The sequence below is a fragment of the Ambystoma mexicanum genome, chromosome 8, assembly GCF_040938575.1.
Source record: "Ambystoma mexicanum isolate Mex_15411 chromosome 8, UKY_AmexF1_1, whole genome shotgun sequence".
NCBI classification, from domain to species: domain Eukaryota; kingdom Metazoa; phylum Chordata; class Amphibia; order Caudata; family Ambystomatidae; genus Ambystoma; species Ambystoma mexicanum.
Window position 1 is genome coordinate 1,185,151,912 of NC_090929.1, and position 23,098 is coordinate 1,185,175,009.

A 23,098-nucleotide genomic window follows, 5' to 3' on the forward strand; every position below is an offset into this window, starting at 1 on the left:
TCGCCATCCACGCGAATAGCGCAAGGTCACGTAGGTAGGCGCGTGGAAGGAAGGCAAGGCTTGATGAGACTGACGTGGAACACAGGATGCAGTTTCCATGAAGTTGGCAAAGAAAGACGCATTACCACAGGGTTCAAAACCTCCGTAATGGGAAAAGGACCCACAAACTTCAGTAGCAGCATACGTTTGCCAGGAATGCGTAGATTACGTGTAGACAGCCATACTTTCATGCCCACTTTGTAAACCGGAGCTGCAGCCCTATGCCGGTCAGCGTATTTTTTCGCCCTCCCCTGGGCAAGCAGAAGGTGGGATCGAACTCCCCTACGAACCGATTCCAATTCTCTTACACAAGCCTGAGCGGCCGGATTGTCAATGGGGAGTGCTGGATCCAAGGGCAAAGAACGTGGATGGAATCCATACAAGGCAAAAAACGGTGATACACCCGAGGCACAGTGCACCGAATTATTGTAGGCGAATTCAGCAGGGGCGAGCGTCTCTAGCCAGGTAGACTGAAATTGGAGACACAGGCATCGGAGGAATTGCTCCAGAGTGGCATTAGCCCTCTCGGTCTGTCCATCGGTTTGTGGATGGTATGCAGAGCTGAAACGATCGTCAATGTGCAGCGAAGAAGTCAAAGCCCTCCAGAAACGAGAAGTAAACTGAGGGCCACGGTCTGAAACAATGATAGAGGGAAGTCCAAAGAAACGAAAGACATGCTTGAGAAACAAAGAAGCCAAGACGGGGGCCGAAGGCAAACCCGAGCAGGGAACAAACAGAGCCATCTTGGAGAAGTAATCAATGACAACCCAGACGGTATCATAACCGCTTAGAGGAGGTAGATCCACGATGAAATCCATGGAAACCATATACCATGGTTTATGTGGCACCGGAAGGGGACGCAAAAGACCCACAGACTTGGATCTAGAGACTTTGCATTGTGCACACACTGAGCAAGAGGCCACGTAATCGATGATATCCCTGGACATCGATGGCCACCAAGCCCAACGGCGCAATGCCTCCAATGTCTTTTGCTGCACCGGATGGGCTGCCATCAAGGAATCGTGTGACCAGGCTAGAGCTCGAAGACGTGCTTCTCCAGGAGGTATAAAGAGACGACCTTGGATATAAGGTAAGCCCTGCACAATGTTGAGATTCAATGATTCACATTCCTCATTATTTGAGGTCACCCAAGATGATATAAGGGCACGGAGCGAAGGCTGAGGAGTGCAGGCACAAACCACCCTTTCAGGTAACGATCAGCCTTGGAAACACAAGAATTGTGGGACAATCTTGAAAGAGCGTCAGCACAGGCATTGAGGCGAGCCGGTCGATAAGTGATGACAAAGTTAAACTGGGAAAAGAAAAGATGCCAACGAGCTTGTCGGGCCGTAAGGCACTTCATTGATTTAAAGGCAAGGAGGCTACGGTGGTCTGAATAAACAGTAACCTGATGATGGGCCCCCAACAGATGATTACGCCATTCCGCAAAGGCATCTCTGATGGCCAATAGTTCACGCTCTGTGATGGGATAATTGCGTTCATACGGGGTCAATTTTCTGGAAGAATATGCCACTGGATGGATTTCTCCTGAATCGGGACATTCCTGTGACAACACTGCCCCAATAGCTGAACCGGAGGCGTCTGCCTCCACTAGAAAAGGGAGAAGAGGGTCCGGGTGTTGCAAGACCGGTGCCGTCGAAAAGGCGGTCTTCAGGATTTCAAAGGCCCGTTGTGCCTCCGGATTCCATGCATATGGTTTCTTGGAGCTGGTCAGTGCCGTTAAAGGAGAAGAGATCGACGAGAATGAATGGATGAAACGCCGATAAAATTGGAGAACCCCAGGAAGGACTGCAATGCCTTAACTGAAGCTGGAACGGGCCATTCCAGAATCGCTCTAACCTTAGAGCGACTCATACGAATGCCATGACTGGTCAGGTCATAGCCAAGAAATTCCACCTCGGCGGAATTAAATACACACTTCTCTGCCTTGACGTACAGGTGGTTTTCTCTCAACCTCTGTAACACAAGACGCACATGTACGTAGTGATCTTTCATAGAGGACGAGTAGATAAGGATATCGTCTAGATATATTACAACAAATTGGTCCAGATAGTCATGGAAGATGTCATTCATGAAGGCCTGGCAGGTGGCTGGGGCATTACAAAGCCCAAACGGCATCACTAAGTATTCAAACAAGCCATAACGTGTCTTAAAGGCAGTTTTCCACTCGTCCCCTGCTCTAATCCGAACGAGATTATAGGCCCCCCCCTCAGGTCGAGTTTAGTGAACACCACTTACGAACCAAGTTGATCCAGAAGCACTGATATCAACGGAAGAGGGTACTGATTTTTAACAGTAATAGCATTCAATGCCCTGTAGTCTATACAAGGGCGCAGGTCCCCCTCCTTCTTAGGGACAAAAAATAGTGGCGATGCCGCTGGGGATTTTGAGGGCCTGATAAAGCCTGTGGCCAAGGCTTTATCTATGTATTCTTTTAGAATCTTGTCTTCTGGTAAGGTGAGGGAATAGACTCTGCCGGCTGGTATCTTGGCCCCTGGTAACAGGTCTATCGGGCAATCATAGGGTCTATGAGGCGGCAATTGATCTGCCCTGCCCTTATCGAACACATCCCGAAAGGATTCGTATTCAGGAGGGATGTCTTTACTAGTGTCACGAACGATGGCACCTATGACAGACAAGGAAGCCTCCAGAGCTTGACAAGAAGACTCCGGGCATACATACGTGTCTGTCATGATCTCTGCTTCCAAGAAGTCAGGACTTGCCCAACTCCCTTGGAAGCAGACCCATAACCCAGGTTCCGAGCGCCAGCCGGTCCCAATTGGGACCTTTTGGACTCTGTCCTGGCGCCGGTGGCGCCAGGCTCATAAATGTGCCCAGTCCCAGCGCTGGAAGCGCCGGGCTCATAATGCTTGGGTGGACTTACCTGCGGCAGACCATGCTGCTTACTTACCTGCCAGTTGAGCCTCTGATCCTCTTCTGTTCGGGACTACTTTTCCTGTTGGGTGGGGCAGGAGCCACTCCCTAGGTTCAGAACCCTGGAACTCTTCTGGAAAGCAGGGACTCTTTTCTTTACTAGGCGTGGCTGTGGAAGGAGACACCTAAGCACTACAGGAGGCTATTTAAACCACACCCGATGGATGAATCTTGCTTTGTGTTATTCTGCATCCTCTGCAGCAGAACGCTCATCGTGTCTTCTGCATCTGATCCTGGGCCTAAGGAAAAAGGCTTACCATCCTGAATCCAGTCTTCAGCAACACCTATAAAGCCAAGAAAGAACAGGTTAGCATTACGGTCTTCAGTGACAGCGCTCCTTTTACCTGATCCATCGGCTGTCATCAACGCCTCGCACTGCATTCCGGCATCTGAAAGACAAAAGCTTACCAATTCTGCGCACGCTCCGGAGGCCTTCGGCGCTGCATCCCGCATCTGAAAGATAAAACAAGGTGCGTTTAAAGACTTTGGGGAACTTAAATACTCACGAGTCATTACTCCTTTCACATCTAACCCAGTGGGTATTCGGGCACCCTGCAGCCACTCCGAACTTATACCTGCAAAGGAAAAAGACAGTTAGAGCGCGCCGTGAAGCAGGCAGCAAGCGCTTACTTACGTGCTTGAAGGCGCTTCTATTCATCACACGGGCTCCATCTTCGCCATCGCCGGAACCCTGCAAAACAAGATACAACATTACTAAAGACTTTTAAAGACATTTGAATTACTCGAAACTTACCGTGCGTGAAGAAAACGACGGACAGCAGTCCTCTGAAGTCAAGAGGCCTGCTTCCCTTATCCAGTGAGGAAACTGGTTTCAGCACCCTGCTCCGAAGCAGATGGAGAGCACGGCGTTCACTTACCTAAGGTGAGCGCGTTAACCTTTGGGGTCCTACAGGAGAAGAGAAAGGGAAGAAGAGAGAGACATTCAATAACCCAGTTCATTAATCCCATATTTTCTATCTGCAGACACCTTACCCTTCAAGTCAGACATACAGTGCACAGGGGTCCAGCCCAAAGAGCCAGCCGTGTGTTACACATCACCTTAGAAGATACGGTATACGCCCAGTCAAGACCGGCGCCTCTACGGGAATCAGGTGAGCGTTACAGTGTACTGAAAACAGTTTTCATTACACTCCAAAGAAGGGAAGCAAACACTCTTCTTTACCCAATCGATAGCAGGATTGTGGTGTTGCAACCACGGAATACCCAATATGACCTGATATTGAGGAGCTTTAATTAAATCGAATGAAATCGATTCAACATGTCCGTCTTCGGTCTTCATACTGACAAGGGAAGTATTCTGTGTAGCCAAACCGGATACCAAAGTTGTACCATCCACAGTATGGACCCTCTCGGGTTGAGCCTTTGGTAGAATGGACACATTGTTTTTAGTAGCGTAGTCAAAATCCATATAGTTCCCCGTAGCTCCTGAATCTATAATAGCCAAGGAGGAGAACGTAGCGTCTTCGGCCGTGGTAAATAACACAGGAAGACTGACAGGAGCAGACAAAAAACCCTGTGAGTCCAAAGAAGACACTCCCGGCGTAGGGACTCTGTCTATAGCCGGGATTTGGCGTTTCCCGCCTTTTTGACCGGTCTTTTGGGACAGTCTTTCCGTTGGTGTTCTGAAGACCCACAATACATGCACAAATTATGTGAACGTCGATATTCACGTTGTGCCGGAGTCAAAGGGCCCCTCACCGCCCCTATCTGCATGGGTTCTGGAGTCGAAGCAGGGGGAATAACTACATCTGCTGGAGTGGGGGTACGGATCGATGTTTTACGTTCCCCTCTTCTTTCAGACCTTCGGGCATCTATTTGCAACACTAAGTCTAATAATTCGCCAAAGGAGGTCGGAATGACTGGTACTGTGGCTAGGATATCTTTTAATTCTTCAGACAACCCCTGGTAGAATACGGCTGATTTCTTCTCTTCGGGCCAGTCTGTCTCAGCAGCTAGCTGATTGAATCTGGTTAGGTAAGAGAAAAGAGAAGAAGTGCCTTGTCGGAGACTTAGCAACTCCAGGTCCGATGCTTGAGATTTGTAACGGTTATCAAAAACCTTATTCATGGCCAATATGAATTTGTCACAGTCGTAAAGGACATAGCTGTTGGACTCAAGCAAAGGGTTGGCCCACACAGCCGCTGTACCCCCGAGATGGGAAAGAATAAAGGCTGCCTTGGTGGTGGAGTTTGGAAAGGCGGTAGGCCGACACAAAAAATGCAATTTGCATTGATTTATGAAGGTCCGATATTGTTTTGGATCTCCAGTAAAGCGTTCTGGAGGGGCCAACGGGAATTGTGTGGCCATCAAAACCGGGGTCGCAGAAAACCCAGAAGCAGAAGCTGAAGGTAGACCAGAACCTGAAGCGGCCGCACCCGCCATGTCTACCCCCAGTGTTGGAGGAGTTGGAATACTCCCTAAGCTGTCGATCCTTTGATGCATGGCGTCATGAGCTAATGTCAAGTCAGATCGTAACTCAGACACCATACGAAACAAGGCAGCCAAAGGATCAGCTTCATCCATGGCTTCTGTTTTTGTTACTCACCGGTGAGAGAGTGCGTAGAACCGGGCAGTATCCAAAACCCAGGAAGTTGCTTGAAGAGCTTTGGGTAGGGCCTCTACCCAAGCCTCCTCTCTGCGAGGGAATAAGACCTTCAAAATGATATGACCACTTGCTGTAATTAACCAGACAAGGGGACTGATCACCCAGAAGGGCGGGGAGAAAGCGCACCACCACGAACCAGGCTGTAAAGGAAAGAACAACAAGTAAGTAATACGAAGGTAACAGTTGTCCTTTGTAAGCCTTACTAACTGATAGAGTACCTGGGATTTCCCCCCGTAGAATAGAAGAATGGCACAACCCGGGGATCACCTAGGAATATAACAAAACTTAGTATCTAACTGGTTTAAAGTATGACACAATTCAAGAGGTGGACAGGATCTTACCAGTGGAGAAGGATTGAAGGAATGGAGTAGTTTAGAACACAACGACAGGGATAAAATAAGAAAAAGGTAATGTTAGTAGGATACTAATACCCGGGCGGCACGAGGGTCGCACTGGATTCGGGATGGTGCACAGCTGCAGAACGTCCTTGAGTGGACAGAAGAAAAAACAGGTTCAATCCAAACGTTCCGTTTGTGAAGCAAAAAGTCTTACCACTGATGAACGACGAATGATGATAACAACCAGTCGGGATGGTAGTTCCAGGTAAGTTACGTTGAAGGTAGGTGAGGTCTGGCTGGATGCAGAACAACCAGTCGGGATGGCTATTCCTGAGATAGGTAAGTCAAAGGCAGGCAAGGTCTGGTACACTAGCGAACAGGAACTATGGCAAAAGCGTGTAGAAGAGAAGTCCGGAAGAAAACAGGGTTTCGCTACACTTGCAGGCAACAACAAAGACAAAACTTTTTTCTAGCGGGGTCCGTGAAGCAAAAATAGATTCGGTACACAGGAAGACAGTTCAATAAGGAATTTCCAATATAGAGGGTCCAATAAACAATCCGAGTCGAATCCGTAAGAACAAAGGTTTGGCAATCGAAGAAGGAACTTCTAAATGCCGGGAGTAGCTGTAAACAGAAGCGGCGCCCTGGCTGTCTCCACGGACTATATCAGTGAGAGGGGCGGGCCAAGCCAACGCGAGGCTCTACCTGCAAACTACCGTACGGAGCCAGGTTTTCTGGGGAGTGTAGTTTCCGAGTTGCTAACTTCCACGGCGGCTGCCATCATGCATAGAATGGGGCAGCATGATGTCGAATCCTTTTGGGGAGCGCTACAAACCTCCTATCCTTTCTGGTAGTTGCACTGGGGAACCGAAGTGCTAAGGGTGCAGATGGCCGGGCTTTGAACACAGGAGGGGGTGAACGTCGACCCATAACAATGAGAGGGCCTGTACCCTCCTCCATGGCTCTGCTGTATGCCATGGAATGTTCTGCTGCAAGAGGCTACAATACCTGAGGGAGTGCTAGATGCTCTCCTGGAGGACAAGATACAGCTGTACCTCAACCTGTTCTGAAAGACAAATGAAATCTGCAAACATGATATGAACGGCCAGTTAAGCTCAGGAATAAAGGTGTGGGAACCCGGAAAACCCGAGATGGTGACTGAGACAGATAAGTGTTCAGGGACACCTGAGAATCTGCAATGGTAGATTAAGGGAGACCCGATGCAGAACTTGCAGAGAATTGGAAGAACTATTTTTTTAACACTTGTCTTCCCTTAATAGGTTCCCCAAGCACTATCCACACACAATATTATGTCAAGCAGACCGTCCTGTTTTTTGCTTTGTTCATCCTGTTATTTTAACCATAGTAAGGCACTTGTAAAAATGTACTTCTGTTGTGGCTGGTTTCTTCATCCCATCATACTAAATTATAGATTGCTGCATTGAAATACTAAATATAGATTAAACACACATCTCCAACACCGACTGACCAATCTCTCTCTTACATATACATTAAATATTATTTTAATGTAGAACTTATTTTTGTAGACTAAAATATATTTTAAAATGTTGTAATTCTAGAACTGTTGGAGAAAAGAAGAGCATGCTGAGTGTGTACAATTTAAAAGAATGGACACACATGGAAAGTGTGAAAATTAAGTAAGGGACTTGTGTAGTAAGTTAGGCTAAGGCATACTGGACATACAAGGCGTGAGTGCAGGTGAAGTTTCAGACATGTATCAGCAAGACTTTGGGGTGGCGTCCGGCAGGCAACAGTTAGGAATTTTAAAGAGTAGTTTAGGGAGGGCTAATGTAAGTAGTTTCATGAGAATAAATGATGCGTTGCTTCATGGAGACCCCTGATAGAATTGCTGGTAACCTTAATGGAGCCCATTTCCATAGTTTAAGTGGGGGGGGGGTCACCAAAGCAGCTACAGCTGCACGTTTGTAAGGGTACCTCAAAAACACTACTATGCTGCAGTGGACCAAGGATTACACTTTACACATGATGTCCATAAGTAGGTGCATAACAGAAATAGAGAAATCCTTTTCAAAGTTTAAAGAGAAGAGAATGCTACATTTAACCAAAGCTTTGCTTTGAGCAGCTACAGGATGACTGAAGTCTATGTGAAAAACCAATTGCTTATCCTGGAACTTGGAAAAATGGACCTATGCATTTTGGCAAAAATGTCTTCTGAAAAGAATAATCTGACATAACCGATATACAGATGATGTTGTGGTGGAGATGATATAAGACACGCTGAAGAGAACTGTCCTCCTGAGGACATGTACTTTCTGTCAACATTCCTGAGGAGCAGGGGGAGTACAGCAAGGTATGAACGCTTCCAAGGTTCCACAGCTCTAAGTACATTTTTTAAAGGGCACTGCAGTAGCTGTCGTTCAACTCAAGTCTCCTCCTTATGGATGCTTGTGGCTATTTTTGGCATTACAAATGTCCATAAAGGGCACTAAGCTTGAGCTTCAGCATTCTCCACATGATTATTAGCAGCACTGCTAAGTGCAAGTTTATAGGTGGCATCTGAGCTTATACGGTCATAAATGTCTTTCGCTTGTGAGCGGCAGCCAATATTTTCTAGTGTGTTAATCAGCTCAGCAAGAGCCCCTTGCTGTCCACGGCTTGTGTACCACTTATTCAACAAGTGCACTTTTTGTTCCATGGTATCGTGTGCGTGGTCTTGAGTAATTTGATCTATGACGGTCTCTTTCATGCCGGTTTTTCTGACAAATAATCGCATTTCCTTAAGGCTCAGGTACTCCACTATGTCTTGCAAGTAGGCTCTGAGATCGATATCTACAAAACAGAAAAACATAAAATAATTAAATATACTGTTGTTCATGTATTTTATTATATACATATATAGCATAGACGAGGAATATTCTATTTACTGACATTGTTGACAGATCAGATGGTCATTCCTTTTAATATAGAGTTCAAATCAAATCCTCTGGCTTCACAGTACGAATGGTTCGCAAATTAATCAAGGGCCTCTTCACGTGTGGTACAAGAAACAAATAAAGTCTGCAAATGTTGCACATGTTGCCCTTAAAACTCACGTACATGTCGCAACTTTGGTAAGCAGAAGTTCTGTCCTCCCACGACCATTCCAGTGTGTGTGTGTGTGTGTGTGTGTGTGTGTGTGTGTGTGTGTGTGTGTGTGTGTGTGTGTGTGTGTGTGTGTGTGTGTGTGTGTGTGTGTGTGTGTGTGTGTGTGTGTGTGTGTGTGTGTGTGTGTGTGTGTGTGTGTGTGTGTGTGTGTGTGTGTGTGTGTGTGTGTGTGTGTGTGTGTGTGTGTGTGTGTGTGTGTGTGTGTGTGTGTGTGTGTGTGTGTGTGTGTGTGTGTGTGTGTGTGTGTGTGTGTGTGTGTGTGTGTGTGTGTGTGTGTGTGTGTGTGTGTGTGTGTGTGTGTGTGTGTGTGTGTGTGTGTGTGTCTAAACATGTAGATGTTCAGAATGGGGAGGGTCTTTGGTTTCTCCCAATGAGGAGGACTTTTGTTCTCTGTTCAGTCCACACCACTGCACTCTATATAAGCCTGACTCAAGAAGGCAGCACAGAGGCGCTTGCCCATGTATTCACAGTTCGTTTTTTTTTTCCGAGATGAACGTGGATGCCAAGATACTGCTTCCCACACAGTAAATATATTCAGTAAAAAAAACTTTGTTAAAGGGACGTTATGGTTAAGTTGCCCTACTAAAAACCTGTGCAATTCAGTCCAAAAAAACTTTGTTAAAGGGAAGTTATGGTTCCAAGTAAAACCGAAAAACACTTGAAATTCGCCAGTTATGGTAACCTAAGCAACCATAACTCGCACAACCACCGTGCACTGCTAAGACTAACACACAGGACATCAAGAGGACATCACAAATGTCACTGATGACATCAATGATGACATCACATGTCTAGCTCCCTTTTTTTTTTTCACTGACATATCTAAGCCAGGTGGCTTTCTTCACTGTCAGTCAAGAATTAAAAAAACTTAAAAGTGCTATATATGTAGTCCTTACCCTTCGCATATGTTCTTACAATACTCTCGCGGGAGACCTGGTGCGTACAGCTTTGGTACGACAACATGAAGCGACACCTAACTTCGTTCCACAGTGCGGACATTCGCAAGGTGGTACCATGTGGAGAACGTAGTAGGTTGAGTTCCTCCGCAGCATCCTCTGTGTCCGATCCCTCCAGCTGCCTCACAGGCCATTCGCAATGCTGTTGACCCTTACCTTTCGAGGGTCACAATATTGTGTATGTACTGTGACGCAGTACTCTGCAGGGGGGAGAGTCTTCGAAGTTCTTTCGAGAATACGGTCACGGAGCACCAGAAGAACTGCCCCTTATCTAAGTAAGGCCCACCCTACATCTTTCTCTTTCCACCTGCCCTTTCTTATCCCCGTGGTTGGTGTCCTTTCGTTACCCTCCTTTACCCTCCTCTTCTAGTGTTTCGTGTGTAAAAAAATAAAAACATGAAAAACAACAAAAATTAAATAAAGGCTCTTTTCAGAGCCGCCTTTCTCAGTTTAACAATAGAACTATCAAGTGGCCGGTGTAGGCCCCTGCAAATTTTTCAAAAAGTCAGCGGACAGTTGTAGGACGCACAAAAAGGGATGTTGCAAGCGTAGCAAAAACAATGCACTTTTCGCTGGGAGTAAGTGGTGGCTCTGAAAGAGCCTTTTGGTGGTGTTTTGTGTGTTTGAAAAACTGTGGATTAGAAAAAATGTAATGCAAAATAGGTGACTATGAATGCAAAAAAGGTTGCAATGCATTTTGTACATTTCGAAGAAAAATCTGATTGCCAGCATATGTGAGATGGACTCCATCTCTGCGAAAAATGAAAGTGCTGCGAAACAAAATGTTTTCATTGTGGAAAACGTACATGCCAACATCTCTTAGAAAGGCACAAACAGCCTTATTGACATTGCGCCTCACTTTCTCCATTTATGGACCAAATGAAGAAGAACGCAGTCACATTCATCTTTGTGCAATACGGGAAAAAACTACTTGGCAATTTGGAAACATGTCCATGACCTTCGCAAGTCCTTCCTTCATTGCAAATTGCAAAGAAATTCCAGAGACATGCCCTAAACTGTTTTCTCCACAATGAATTATAATTATATCAGGATGACTCTCTGTCTGTAAAGTAGCACAGAGAGGTACCAAGTCCAGCCACTTCATTCCACGCACTGCATGCCAGTGCACTTCCACATGAGAAAATCCAAGATCTGCAGATATACCGCAACATTCTGCATGCACCTTCAACCAATGTATCCATGAGTCTCCCAAAATCCAGATAATCTGTTTTCGAGCACACAGAGCCATAGCTGTCTAGTCTCATCTCTGGAAAAAGATGTTTGCACTAAATCTCTCAGTTCACAACACACCCACTGAACTTTAATGACCAATCCCTACCTTTGCTCATTCTCATTTGCATGCGTCTCCACCCCAGAATCCCCGGTGGTAATATGCGCTGCCTGCAGACCACCGCCATGTCCGCGGACACGTAGAGGATCTCAGCGTGACAACTGTACATTTAAATAGTATTACCCTTTTCCCCTTTAAGGTGGGCTCTGAAAAGAGCTGTTTTTTTTGTTTTTTTGGCAGATGCCTGACATACACCCGTTATTTGTATTTTTTTGTAATTTTTTTCTTCTTACTTTACTCCTACAAGCATCACAGAACCTTCTCCAAAGCTAGCCTTACATTCCAAAAGAACATGGCATTTCCCAAAAAAGATAAAGAAACACCACCTGCTTCAAAATAAGCCGCATTACTGCAAACTATGTTCTCGTGGCTGCAGAAAAACATACCAGCTCTTAACATGAAAGCACACATGCCGCGATTGATGGTACACCTCCCAATACTTTGATCAGGACAAAAAACAGAACTGTTGTCCCATTTTGTTCTAGGGAGTAAGCCAGAGAAAATGACATTTGCAGTTGGAAAGATTTTAATGACTGCTTGCACCAACTGTTCCAAATCTTCCAACAAAGTAGGTGAACTCACGTAGCCCAAATGGCAAGCACTGTAGTGCAAAACTACCACATGGGGACTAGTCATCGTACGCATATCTCTACAAATGTGGAGAATTGCCGCTACAGTGCAATCAGTCGCAGCGCTCCACACCAACTCCACTCCTCTGACATCGAAATTGTTTGCCACATGCCTACTTTCGGAATAGTGCTGTAAACCATGGACAGAAATATCTCCGAGCACCAACACCCTGACTGTCTCCACCTCGGCCATCTTCACTGCACACACTGTCTTTTGACACAAATGAACAATGTGAAGATCTGATTGGCTGATGCCTACAGTCCCCTGTCCATGCTGGATTAGCTGTAGAACCCTGTATGTGGCATGCCCTACCCGCAGACAAGCGCGGTGTCTATGCGGCACGTAACTCTTAGCCAGTCCTTCTACCCTTTCCACATCACTCGCGAATCCATTCCTTCATTGGACACAGCTAAGCAGTCACACAACCATCCACCAATCACATTCAAGACCTCTACATCTAACTCCGTCATCAGAGTTCCTCTCTTGAAATGTAATGTTGATCACTCTGAATTCAAGTCGCATATCATTGCAAAGCACCTACTTCAAAAACTACTGTGCAAGTGTCGCAGATTTGTACTTACAGCTCCATGCACACGCACATGCCTGAGTACAAAGTACAGGGTATGCATATTTTATTCAGAGAACATGTGCAACTCATATGATTCCATTTAAACAAATTAATGCCACTAAATCTGCACAGCCAATACATACCAACGCTCCCGCTTTAAGTGCAATATCTCTGATTTTTCATTGGGAAACCACACTACTACTTACTGTCTTCTGCATAACCTATACAGACGTACCAACCCTCCCGATTTATGCGTGAAACTCGATTTTCCTTTAGAAAATGTCAAAATTTTTTACTGTCTTCCGGCTAAATTAATGCTACTTCCAATGCGATCGTATGAGAAAAATAAACGTTCCCGATTGCTGTGGTAACATCTCCCTCTGAGGTGCTCCCGATTTTTCGCATTCGTACTTATAATAAGAAAAGTAGTCAAATTTTTCCCATCCACTTTGATGACCTTTCGCTTCCAAACCTCTCTGCTATGGACAACATAGCTTGAAAGCAACAAGGGAATTTCATGTACTGAAAATTGTACTCATTTGCGAAGCATGTTCAACTAACATACTGCAGATAACATAAAAAGGCTGTACATAGTGAAATGAAATGCACACATGCACTGTGTTCGATAATCAAACGAGAATACTCCGACGAAAGATGCAAAATGAATGTGTACATTAACATCACTGCTTTAAACACACAAAGTTACTAACTTCTTCCTTTTACAATTGCAGTGAAGACTACTCTCCTAAAAATCAACAGCATCTACACTGCAAACAACATATCCGAAGAAACCTGGTCATTCCACAAAAAGAAGTAATTACAGTACTACCTTTATATCCTTATTGTTCCTCAAAGAGACTATGTGGGTAATTTATGTAATTTGAGCACCAAAAAAAACATTGATTTCTGAACCATTCTGCCCTCAAATCCCCATTTATTAAACAAGAATAACAGGCAGAATGGCACACAAATCCTTGTGTTTTTGGAACGCAAATAACATACAGAAGCCTTAGAATGTTAGTAGTACAAAACAAATAGCTGTTTTAATTTTTTACCATTACATTTACTATTAATGCTTTTCCTCAACACTAGCTCACTTTCTCCTCTCATCTGAAGCACAGTGTAGTAATATACAAACAGAAAAATAGCCTTCCCAACTCATTTCAACTGCCCAATGCACATTAACACACCACCACAAACAGCTTCCCCACCAAACTCATACACGCATGCAAACAGCACACATACATTGTAAAACAGACCAAACCATGCCTCCAAAGAATGCCTACCAAAACGCAAGTCCGTAGAAAGGAACACAGAAATAGAGCAAATGAAAATAAAAGTGTCCAAACTAAGCATCCATCTCTAGAAGAGTTTGTACAGAACGTTGAAACAAAACAGCTAATACCGTCATATAGCGAAACAAAGGAAACTTCAACTACACAAACTTTGGCTCCTCCATCAAAATGTGGCATGAAACACAAAACGCTCTACGAGAATTCGGCTACCAGTACTGCTAACAATGCTCCTATAAATCCTGATATACTAGCAAGAACCCATAGTAAAAAAAGTATTTTAGCAAAAATGTTTCACCACAGAGTCCTTCAGAATCTAACAAGAGGAGCAGAATCATCCTCAACCACGTAAAACCTACTGTAGAAAATTAATCCTACAAGATCTCGTAGAGAGTGCAATCCTTCTCTAATGAAAGTTATTTATTTTAGTGTTAAATAAGATGAAACCACTAACAAAACTAAGCACTAAACTACAAAAGAAACTTATCAATAAACAGAATGTCAACAAAAATAACTTCTTAACTATTTGTGGAGGTGAATGGAGTCACACAACGACCACAGAACCATATTTTAATGAAGAACCATACAAGCAAAATCAAACAAACACAATTGCCATCCATAGCAGTGGACGAGGGTATGAAAAAGTCAATAATACCATCATAGAACAAGAAACACTGCTTACAAAAATATGCCCTGAAAACTCAGAATTACCTCTCCATTCGACTGAACCAGACCGTCCAGTATACAAGTGGCTGTGCACGTCAATGTGTAACATCCTAACAAATGTTTAAAATCTTTATGTCAGGTCCTCAATCAGTATGTGAAAGGTAAAGACAAAATCAAAATGAAAGTGCTGCAAAATATGGATACCTGTCTAGTGCGCAAATACAGAGGACTACAAGGACATTCATTAGGCTGTATTTCAGGACCTATTTGCAAAAGCACCTTCCATGATATCAAAAGGATAGCAACGCATCATTCAAATGTAAGAAATCTAATGTATAAACTGTACTATGCTAAAAGTTCAGCTTTAGAATTAGCCAATTTAAATAACACTCTTCTGCATGGTACACCCAAATACCTACAAGACGAAATTGACCATATCCAGAGAAAATATTTTGGAAGTGAAAGCCACTTACAAAATGCTATAGTTTCACAACAGAGTAGCAACAATTCTGCACATAGCAACCTTCTATTGCACACATACAAAAAAGAAATACTGATGTACCAAACCATGTGTGTGTGTTGCTGCAGAATGTTTTACAAAAGGAACACAAAAACTATAGATGTAACATACAAAATAGAAGACAATGAAGATTCCAAATGGTTTGAATTAGCGCTCTACCTTTTAGCAGAAAACAAATACCAAATAAGTGAACCCCTAATATGTTGCAGTTACTGCACTACAAAACTGGACAACAATCAAAGTCCTTCACGTGCTATCACATATCATTTTGAATTATTCCCACTACCAAAACCCCTGCAACAGCTCAATTTGTATGAGAGCATCATAATTCAAACAGTTCATCCATTTCAAGCAATAATACGCCTTCAACCAAAAACAGCAAAATTACCTCCCTCTGAATTGGTGAAAAGCATTTGTGGAAAAGTAGTTTATTTGCCATCAGATCTGACAGAAAATGTGCACACTCTAGGAGTGCAATGTCCAATAGAGCATTCTTTAATTGTCTTAGTAAATGGTGTAACAACAAAAGACAAAAAAAATTGGCAACAACTCGTGGATTTATATAAAGTTAGACACGCCTTGCAATATCTGAAAGACATTAACGAATACTACAAAGAAATACATATTGAAGAAAGCTTAAGGGAAACAACTGAAATAATTCAAGAGTCATCAAATGGTCAATTTGAACTTCTGGATCCTGCTGCAGTATGCACTCTTTTGGGCCATTACACAAACCATCCATTGCACTCTAATGAGAGCATAGATGATGCACTAGAAACTTATCAAATGCGACAAACCAAAGGGTCACCAATGAGCATATGAGACAAAAGTATAGAAACACGTGCTTTTCCACTGCTATTTCCTACTGGCAAAGGAGGAAGATATGATGATAGACCCACTCAGATTATGGCATCAGAATACCACTCATTATGAATGTATTCTCAATATCCCAGATTTAGACAAAATGTAGAATACGTATTCCACCTACTCTTTGAAAGTGAACTAGCAACCCTATGTTACAGAGTTGCACACATATTGAAATCTGAAACCCACTTTCAAAATATGTCAGCTACGTAATTAATACAAAAAGTGCAAGAAAAAAGGTTTTACAATCAAGTATAACAAATCTGTTTGCAAACATGCGTGGTACGAAAGAATACTGGTTCTGGCGGCACGCAGATGTACGTTGTATGATGAGAAACCTTGGACCTCCCACTTGGTTTGTTACATTAAGTTGTCCAGAGTATACATGGGAAGATTTACATGATTTCATATGCATATCAAACAACAACAAAACAACATAGATATACTAACACCTGGAGAACTTTGCTCTCTAGATCCTGTTAATGTGTCAAGATATTTCCATCATCGTTTCATTGCTATGCTACACTTTATTTGTAATAAAACTGTTCCTCCCCTTGGAGAAGTGCAACACTTCTTTTGGAGAAAAAGACTACCAAGCCAGAAGAGCACCACATATTCACATGCTTTTATGGATCAAAGGTGCACCTAAATTTGGTCAGGACAGTGATGCCACTGTTTTGCAGTTCATTCAAAAATATGTCACTTGTGAAATCCCTTCACAAAGGACACATAGTGACCTTCATAGACTGATTTTACAATTTCAAAGACACAAATGTGGCAAATATTGCCATTGCAAATACAAAAGCAAAGGGAAATACTACACCAAATGCTGCTTTGGTTTCCCTAGACCAGTTACAGAAACAGGTGAAGTGAACAACTTTATGTCTTCAGTTCGACATATTGTTAAAGGTAAATCACCAAAGAACACGTATTACATAAAAAGAACAGAAGAATCAAAATATATCAATGATTACAATGCAATCATTGCCCTCTTATGGAATGCAAACATAGATGTGCAATACATTGCAGACAATTCCACTGCAGTTGCACGATATGTTACAACCTACTTAACAAAAGCAGAAAAAACAGAGCTGCAAGACCTCTGGAATGACCGATCATCAGACAAAACACTATCTCAGAAATTGTACAGCCTAGGCATAAAAATGCTCTCTTATAGACAATGTGGCGCCTATGAAGCTGCAGATCGTTTAACCGGTACTGATTTGTATGGAAAATCAGAAAATATAGTATGGCTAAGTCTTGGTCCTGCTAAATCTAGAAAAAGAGTTCTCAAATCATATGAGGACATACAAACAATTGCCAAAAATGATTCCAACAGCCAAGACATTTTAAAAAACAATGTACTGAACACATACTACCCGAACAGGAGTACCACTATGGAAACCATGTGTCTATACCACATAGCTCAAAACTTTGCATACAAAAATAATTTAAAACCCGATGAAAACAAAGGTAGATATATAGATATAGTTTGTTTTGTTTGCTTATTTTATTTGTATTGCGCACCGGACCCGAGGGTATGCGGGCGCAAAGGCAAAAATAGGGTTGTTCAGCTTAGGTTACAGGTTACAGATTAAGCATGGGGGTTACAGCTACGGTTACAATGCTGTGAATATGTATTGTCAAAGAGTGACAGATGTATATACAGTGAGTTTACAAGAATGCAGGTATTATTATAGAATCACAGAAGTATATAGAGTGACAGATTGTGAATGCAGCTTAGTGAAACTTACCAAATGAAGCTTAATTAATCATGTCAAATTGTCATTGAAAAATCCTCAACAGAAAGAACTATATTACATGTCCCTGCTACAACTTTTTAAACCATGGAGAAAAGAGGAAGAGATACTACATAACTATGAGTGCTATGAAGACGCTTTCAAAGCAAATGAAAGCACCATCACCGATGTGAACTTTACGCACTACAAAACAATGTTGCACAATGAACAGCAACATGAAGAAGAACTTCAGGCCCAACTAGATAAGGACACTTCCGACAGTGGTCAACCTTCTGTAACAGGGAGTCAAGAACCACTAGGACAGCCACTAATAGCAAATGAGGCAGAATTAGCTATGACAGAAGTGGAAAACACCATGTTTCACTATGAAGAAGATATAGAAGACTTAACTGTATTACATTCAAAACTTAACAAAGATCAGCGCACCATTTTTGAAGAAGCAACAAAAGAAATTGCACATGGTGTACAACACGAAAATAAAGAATGTACCTGCCAAAATTACAAACCTATACTGCTGTACGTCAGTGGTGAAGCTGGGTCAGGAAAAACATTTTTAATCAAAATCATCAGCAAATTCCTTCAACAATTGACAAACAACAAACTGTCAGCTGTTGTAACTGCTTCCACAGGTTTAGCGGTGTCACTTTACATCGATTACTACTTCTTCCAGTAGAACACCAAAACAAATTAGACTATTACAAACTTTCTGCAGAAGCTGCAATGGAACTATGCAGAGTATTAAAATAAATGAAAATGCTACTAATAGATGAAGTGAGCATGGTGTCCAATCTAATGTTGGCTTTGATTCACCTCAGATTGCAAGACGTACTTAAAACAAACTACGAAGAACTCTTTGCAGGGAAACACATTATCGTTTTCGGAGATCTTCTACAATTGACACCAATGAAAGGTGAACCTATTTTTAAAACGTTAGGACACAAACTCTGCCGTAAAACTGTTGGCAGCATAAGAAATGTCAACCTTTGGCAACATTTCCAATGCAGAGAATTAACAGAAAACATGCGTCAATCTGCAGATCTCAGTTACGCCAACATTTTAAAAAGTATTACAGTTGGTGTACTATCTCAAGAAGCACAAGCAATATTGAAAAACCAGCAAATTCATGCACTTTATGGCGTTAACACATGTGCTACAGATGTTATGGAACAATTAGCGCACAAACATGTCAATTGTATGGCCTCAATGCCAACTCTTGCAAGCTATTTCAAATTCAATGAAACAATGTTAAAAAAAGAAATGCAACCAATAATGGAAATTTGCTCCACAGACAAAATGGACGTACATGGTATGACACTACCCATGTGTCTGCAAGCCACAACAAGACTAAACACCTTAGAAAATTCAATCTCCAACACAGCTGGGTTGGAAAAAATATTAAAATTATCCTTAAATTGTAGAGTAATGCTTAAACATAACCTTGACGTGGAACAAGGGCTAGTTAATGGGGCACTGGGTACAGTTGTTGGCTTTCAAACATACCCACGTGACAACAACATTCAGTTTGTCAATATTCGCTTTGACGAATTTTCAGAAGTGAAAAGGATAGGGCGCTCAACAGCTCGATTCCTTCTCTTCAAAGACATGTATGTATGTAGAGAACAATTTTCTCTAACTCTTGCATATGCAGTCACCATTCATAAATCCCAAGGTCTTACCCTAGACAAAGCATTGATAGATATAGGAAACACAGTCTTTAAAGAAGGCATGAGCTACGTAGCACTATCACGCTTACGTACACTTGACGGTCTATTTCTAATCAACTTCGATGCAAGTAAGTGAATGCTGATATTCCTTGCATTTTAGAATACAATAGACTGCGTTCACTGTACACCCCCCATCTAAACTCATATCCTGTTCCAGAAAAAGGTAAACGTGGTAAAAGAAAACTATTTTAAACAGAAATGCAACAGAATTTGACGGCAAATCCTGCAAAGAAAACAAAAGAAGGTAAAACGTCATCAATTATCACAAGCAAAGAAGAACTTATTAGGGAAAGTAAATCAGGTACTTCTTCAAAGAAGGAACAGAAACTTTGAAAAAATCACTCAGAGACAGAACTATCTGGTCCATTCAAATTTTCAAATGAAACTGGTGTAAGTTGCTACGCAAATGTAGCAATGAATATTCTATTTCAATTGCCACCAATTGTTAACAACATTTACTTACACAGTACTACACACCAATTGTGTTTGCAAATGTTAGTCCTTCATAGAAACGCACCAAACTATCCTGACAACACATAGTGTTCACAGAATAAGATAAGAATTGGACTACTGTGCTGGAATGGTGAGATTCACTATAAACTCACAAGAAGATCCACAAGAATGTCTAATGTACTTACTACAAGTACTAGAAAACAAAAACATACCCATAAATGAAATATTCCAGATTTCGTACATGTGGAAACATATATGCACTCTCTGTAACAATGTGACACAGGAACAAATCCCAAATGAGCGATCTGTGTATGTATCCATACCTAATTGTGAATCCATTCCATTTCAGCAACTTCTTCAGAATGCAAACCATGGCAGATTATGTACTATCTGCAATTCAGAAAATCGCTCCACCTTACTGATACAAACACATAGTAACTACATAATACTAATGCTTCTACGTTATAATGCAGATGGTACCAAAAACAACAGCCAGCTGACTGGATTCACACACGGTCAAGTGTCACTTGATAAGAAAACCTTCACAACAATAGGTATAATCTACCACGCAGGAGCCACAACCAATGCAGGTCACTACACTGCATATATTAAAAAGAAATGTGGATGGTTCGAATGTAATGATAGTACCATTACTCTAAAGCAGAGATTACCAGCAAATCTTACAAACGCGTATTTAATTTTCTTAAAGCCAAAATGTAATAACTAATGTGTATTTCAACATTAACAAAAATTCAAATAAAAGACTATAAACAGTTAGAATACGCCAACAGGTATCTAACTGCCCAAGAGTGTTTAACAATCACACAGATAAATGAATACCACAGATCCGTAACAAAAAATACACAGTTAGAATACGCCAACAGGTATCTAACTGTTTAATAAATCTGCAACAAGCCAACATACATAACATTAATCAGAAACAACAAGTGAACACTCAAAGGAAACAAAGAAATAGTTTGTAGCATAGCAAAGAAAGGCTTTTTCTTTAATCCTACAAGGATTTTTTTTTTCCCCCAGACCCAAGGATTTGAAAAACAAACACAGAAGCTGAGCAAAATGCACAGTACACTGGTTTGTAAACTAAATATGAGGGTAAAAAAAAAAGCTAAAATGTCTATTGTACAATATAATAAGTCTTTATAAAATACAAACACTAACATGCTCTTTTCTTTTATCACAGAAATTAAAAAAGGATATTTCTGCCAAGTACTAAAGTCATGTAAGAAATATATCGAATCTCAAATGAAGTAAACAGTAAGTATAATTTCACACATGTCATACATATTCAAATCTATACGTCTGATCTATGCCAGTAATATGGTGCAGTGGCTGTAGGCAGGGCCTAGAGTCTTGGATGTATAACCTACGACCTACACCCTGCGGCCAAGCAACCAAGACTGTAGGTCCTACCCACAACCATCGCAGCATATCAAAACCATGGTGGCTTATAACTTCACTGCTTATAAATGTGGTCTTGGGTGCATGTCCTTTGGCCATGCACCCAAGACTCTATTTCCTGGCCACAACAACTGCAGCATAACACAACCATTGTGGCTTATAACTGCAGTGCTTATAAGTTTGTTCATGGGTGCATGGCCTTTGGCCATGCACCCAAGACTCTAGGTGCTGGCCACAACCACCACAGCATATCACACCCGTTATGGCTTGTAACTTCAATACGTATAAATTTGGTCTTGGGGGCATGGCCTTCGGCCATGCGGCAAGGCTCTAGGCCCTCCCCACAACCCCCTGTTTGATGTTTGATACTACAGGTGTATCTATAGCTGTGATATGCTGCAGTGCGTGTGGTCAGGGCCTAGAGTCTTGGGTGTAAGGCCATAGATATTTGAATGTATGGGTGTGCAGTATAGAAAACCCATCATAGCTTAGAACTCCAGTGCTTATAACTTTCTTCTTCCACGATTGTAGACCCTCCCCACAACCATCTGATCGATAAGCGCTACTACGGGTGTATCCATTGCTGTGATATGCTGCGGTGGTTGTGGCCAGGGCCTAGACACTTGGGAGTATGGCCTACAGCCAACGGCCATGCACCCAAGACTCTAGGCCCGGGCCACAAGCACCGCAGCATATTACACCCATGGTCCCTTATAAATCATTAGCACATCCATACAATGAAACATTTTAACTGTAGCATGTACTCAATTTTAGTATAGTTAAGTTGGCGTTTCCATAGGAAGAGCACTTTTTGGGCGGCTTATAACTTTGCTCCCCCTGGACGAATCCTCAACAAACTTTGCAAAAAAAGTATATGGCCCACTCTGAATTTTTTTGCAAAGATTCGTCCAGGGGAGGAAAAGTTATAGGGGGTCCCAACATTTTTTTTTTCCCATAGACTGAATGGGAAAAAACTTTGCGCACGGCTACAGCCCGAACCGCTGGATGGATTTACACCAAATTTGCAGTAGGAGCGGCGGCCTGGTCCCGAAAGCGTGCTTTTGCAAATTTGGTGTAAATCCGTCCAGTAGTTTTTTTTTTAAAATGACCAAAATGTAAGGCAAAAAAATTAGTGATATCTGTGTTCGCTTCGTGGACAGACTCCCTGTTCGCTCCGCGGACAGCACCCCGATTGGCCCAGTGGCTTGCGTCATGTCCACGGACATGCAACGTGTTCGCTGATTGGGCGGCGTGGTGCGTGATACGCGTCAGATTTTCTGTCGCGCCCGCCATCTTGCATTTGCGGACGTCCGCGGACAGCGCGGTGAAAGTGTGTTCAAAATGTGTATTTAGTAGAGTGTGTTGGTGTGTAGAAGTCTTTGGGGAGGATGGGGGAGTATGAGATAGGTTCAAAGTTGTATTTTATTTATCTGCTAGACGCTTTTGTTGTGTTCGATTTGTCCGCGGAGAACACGGCTGTTCTGACATTTTGTAAATAAACTAAATGGTGTGGTGTTTAGAGGACGGAGTATGCGTCATTTTTGTTCGCAAGGAAGGTAAATATGAGCTATGAACACTCGCGGTGTACTTAATTGTTCGTAAATACACAAACTGGGGGTGTCCTCAGGACGCTGTCCGTATTGTAATCTGTCTAGTTGAATGTGTTCTAGGAACACTCGCGGTGTCACCGAAATGGTTGCAATTACACAAAATGGGGGTGTTCTGAGAACGTTTTTTGTATTGTTCGTTGTCAGGGTGAAAGTGTTTTAAGACCACTCCTTTTGTCCGCTAATAGTACAATTTCCTTTGGG

General features: G+C 42.5%; 1 protein-coding gene across 2 annotated transcripts in view; it reads right to left on the reverse strand.

Annotated features, from left to right (window-relative positions):
* Nucleotides 1–7,465: 7,465 nt before the first annotated feature.
* FAS (Fas cell surface death receptor) overlaps nt 7,466–23,098 on the reverse strand; it is a 292,120-nt gene continuing 276,487 nt past the window's right edge. For both annotated transcript variants that reach the window (XM_069611266.1, XM_069611265.1), the window contains one exon: nt 7,466–8,769. In XM_069611266.1, the coding sequence (XP_069467367.1) occupies nt 8,426–8,769 (344 nt within the window). In that variant the 3' untranslated portion in view covers nt 7,466–8,425. The remainder of the gene's footprint in view (nt 8,770–23,098) is intronic.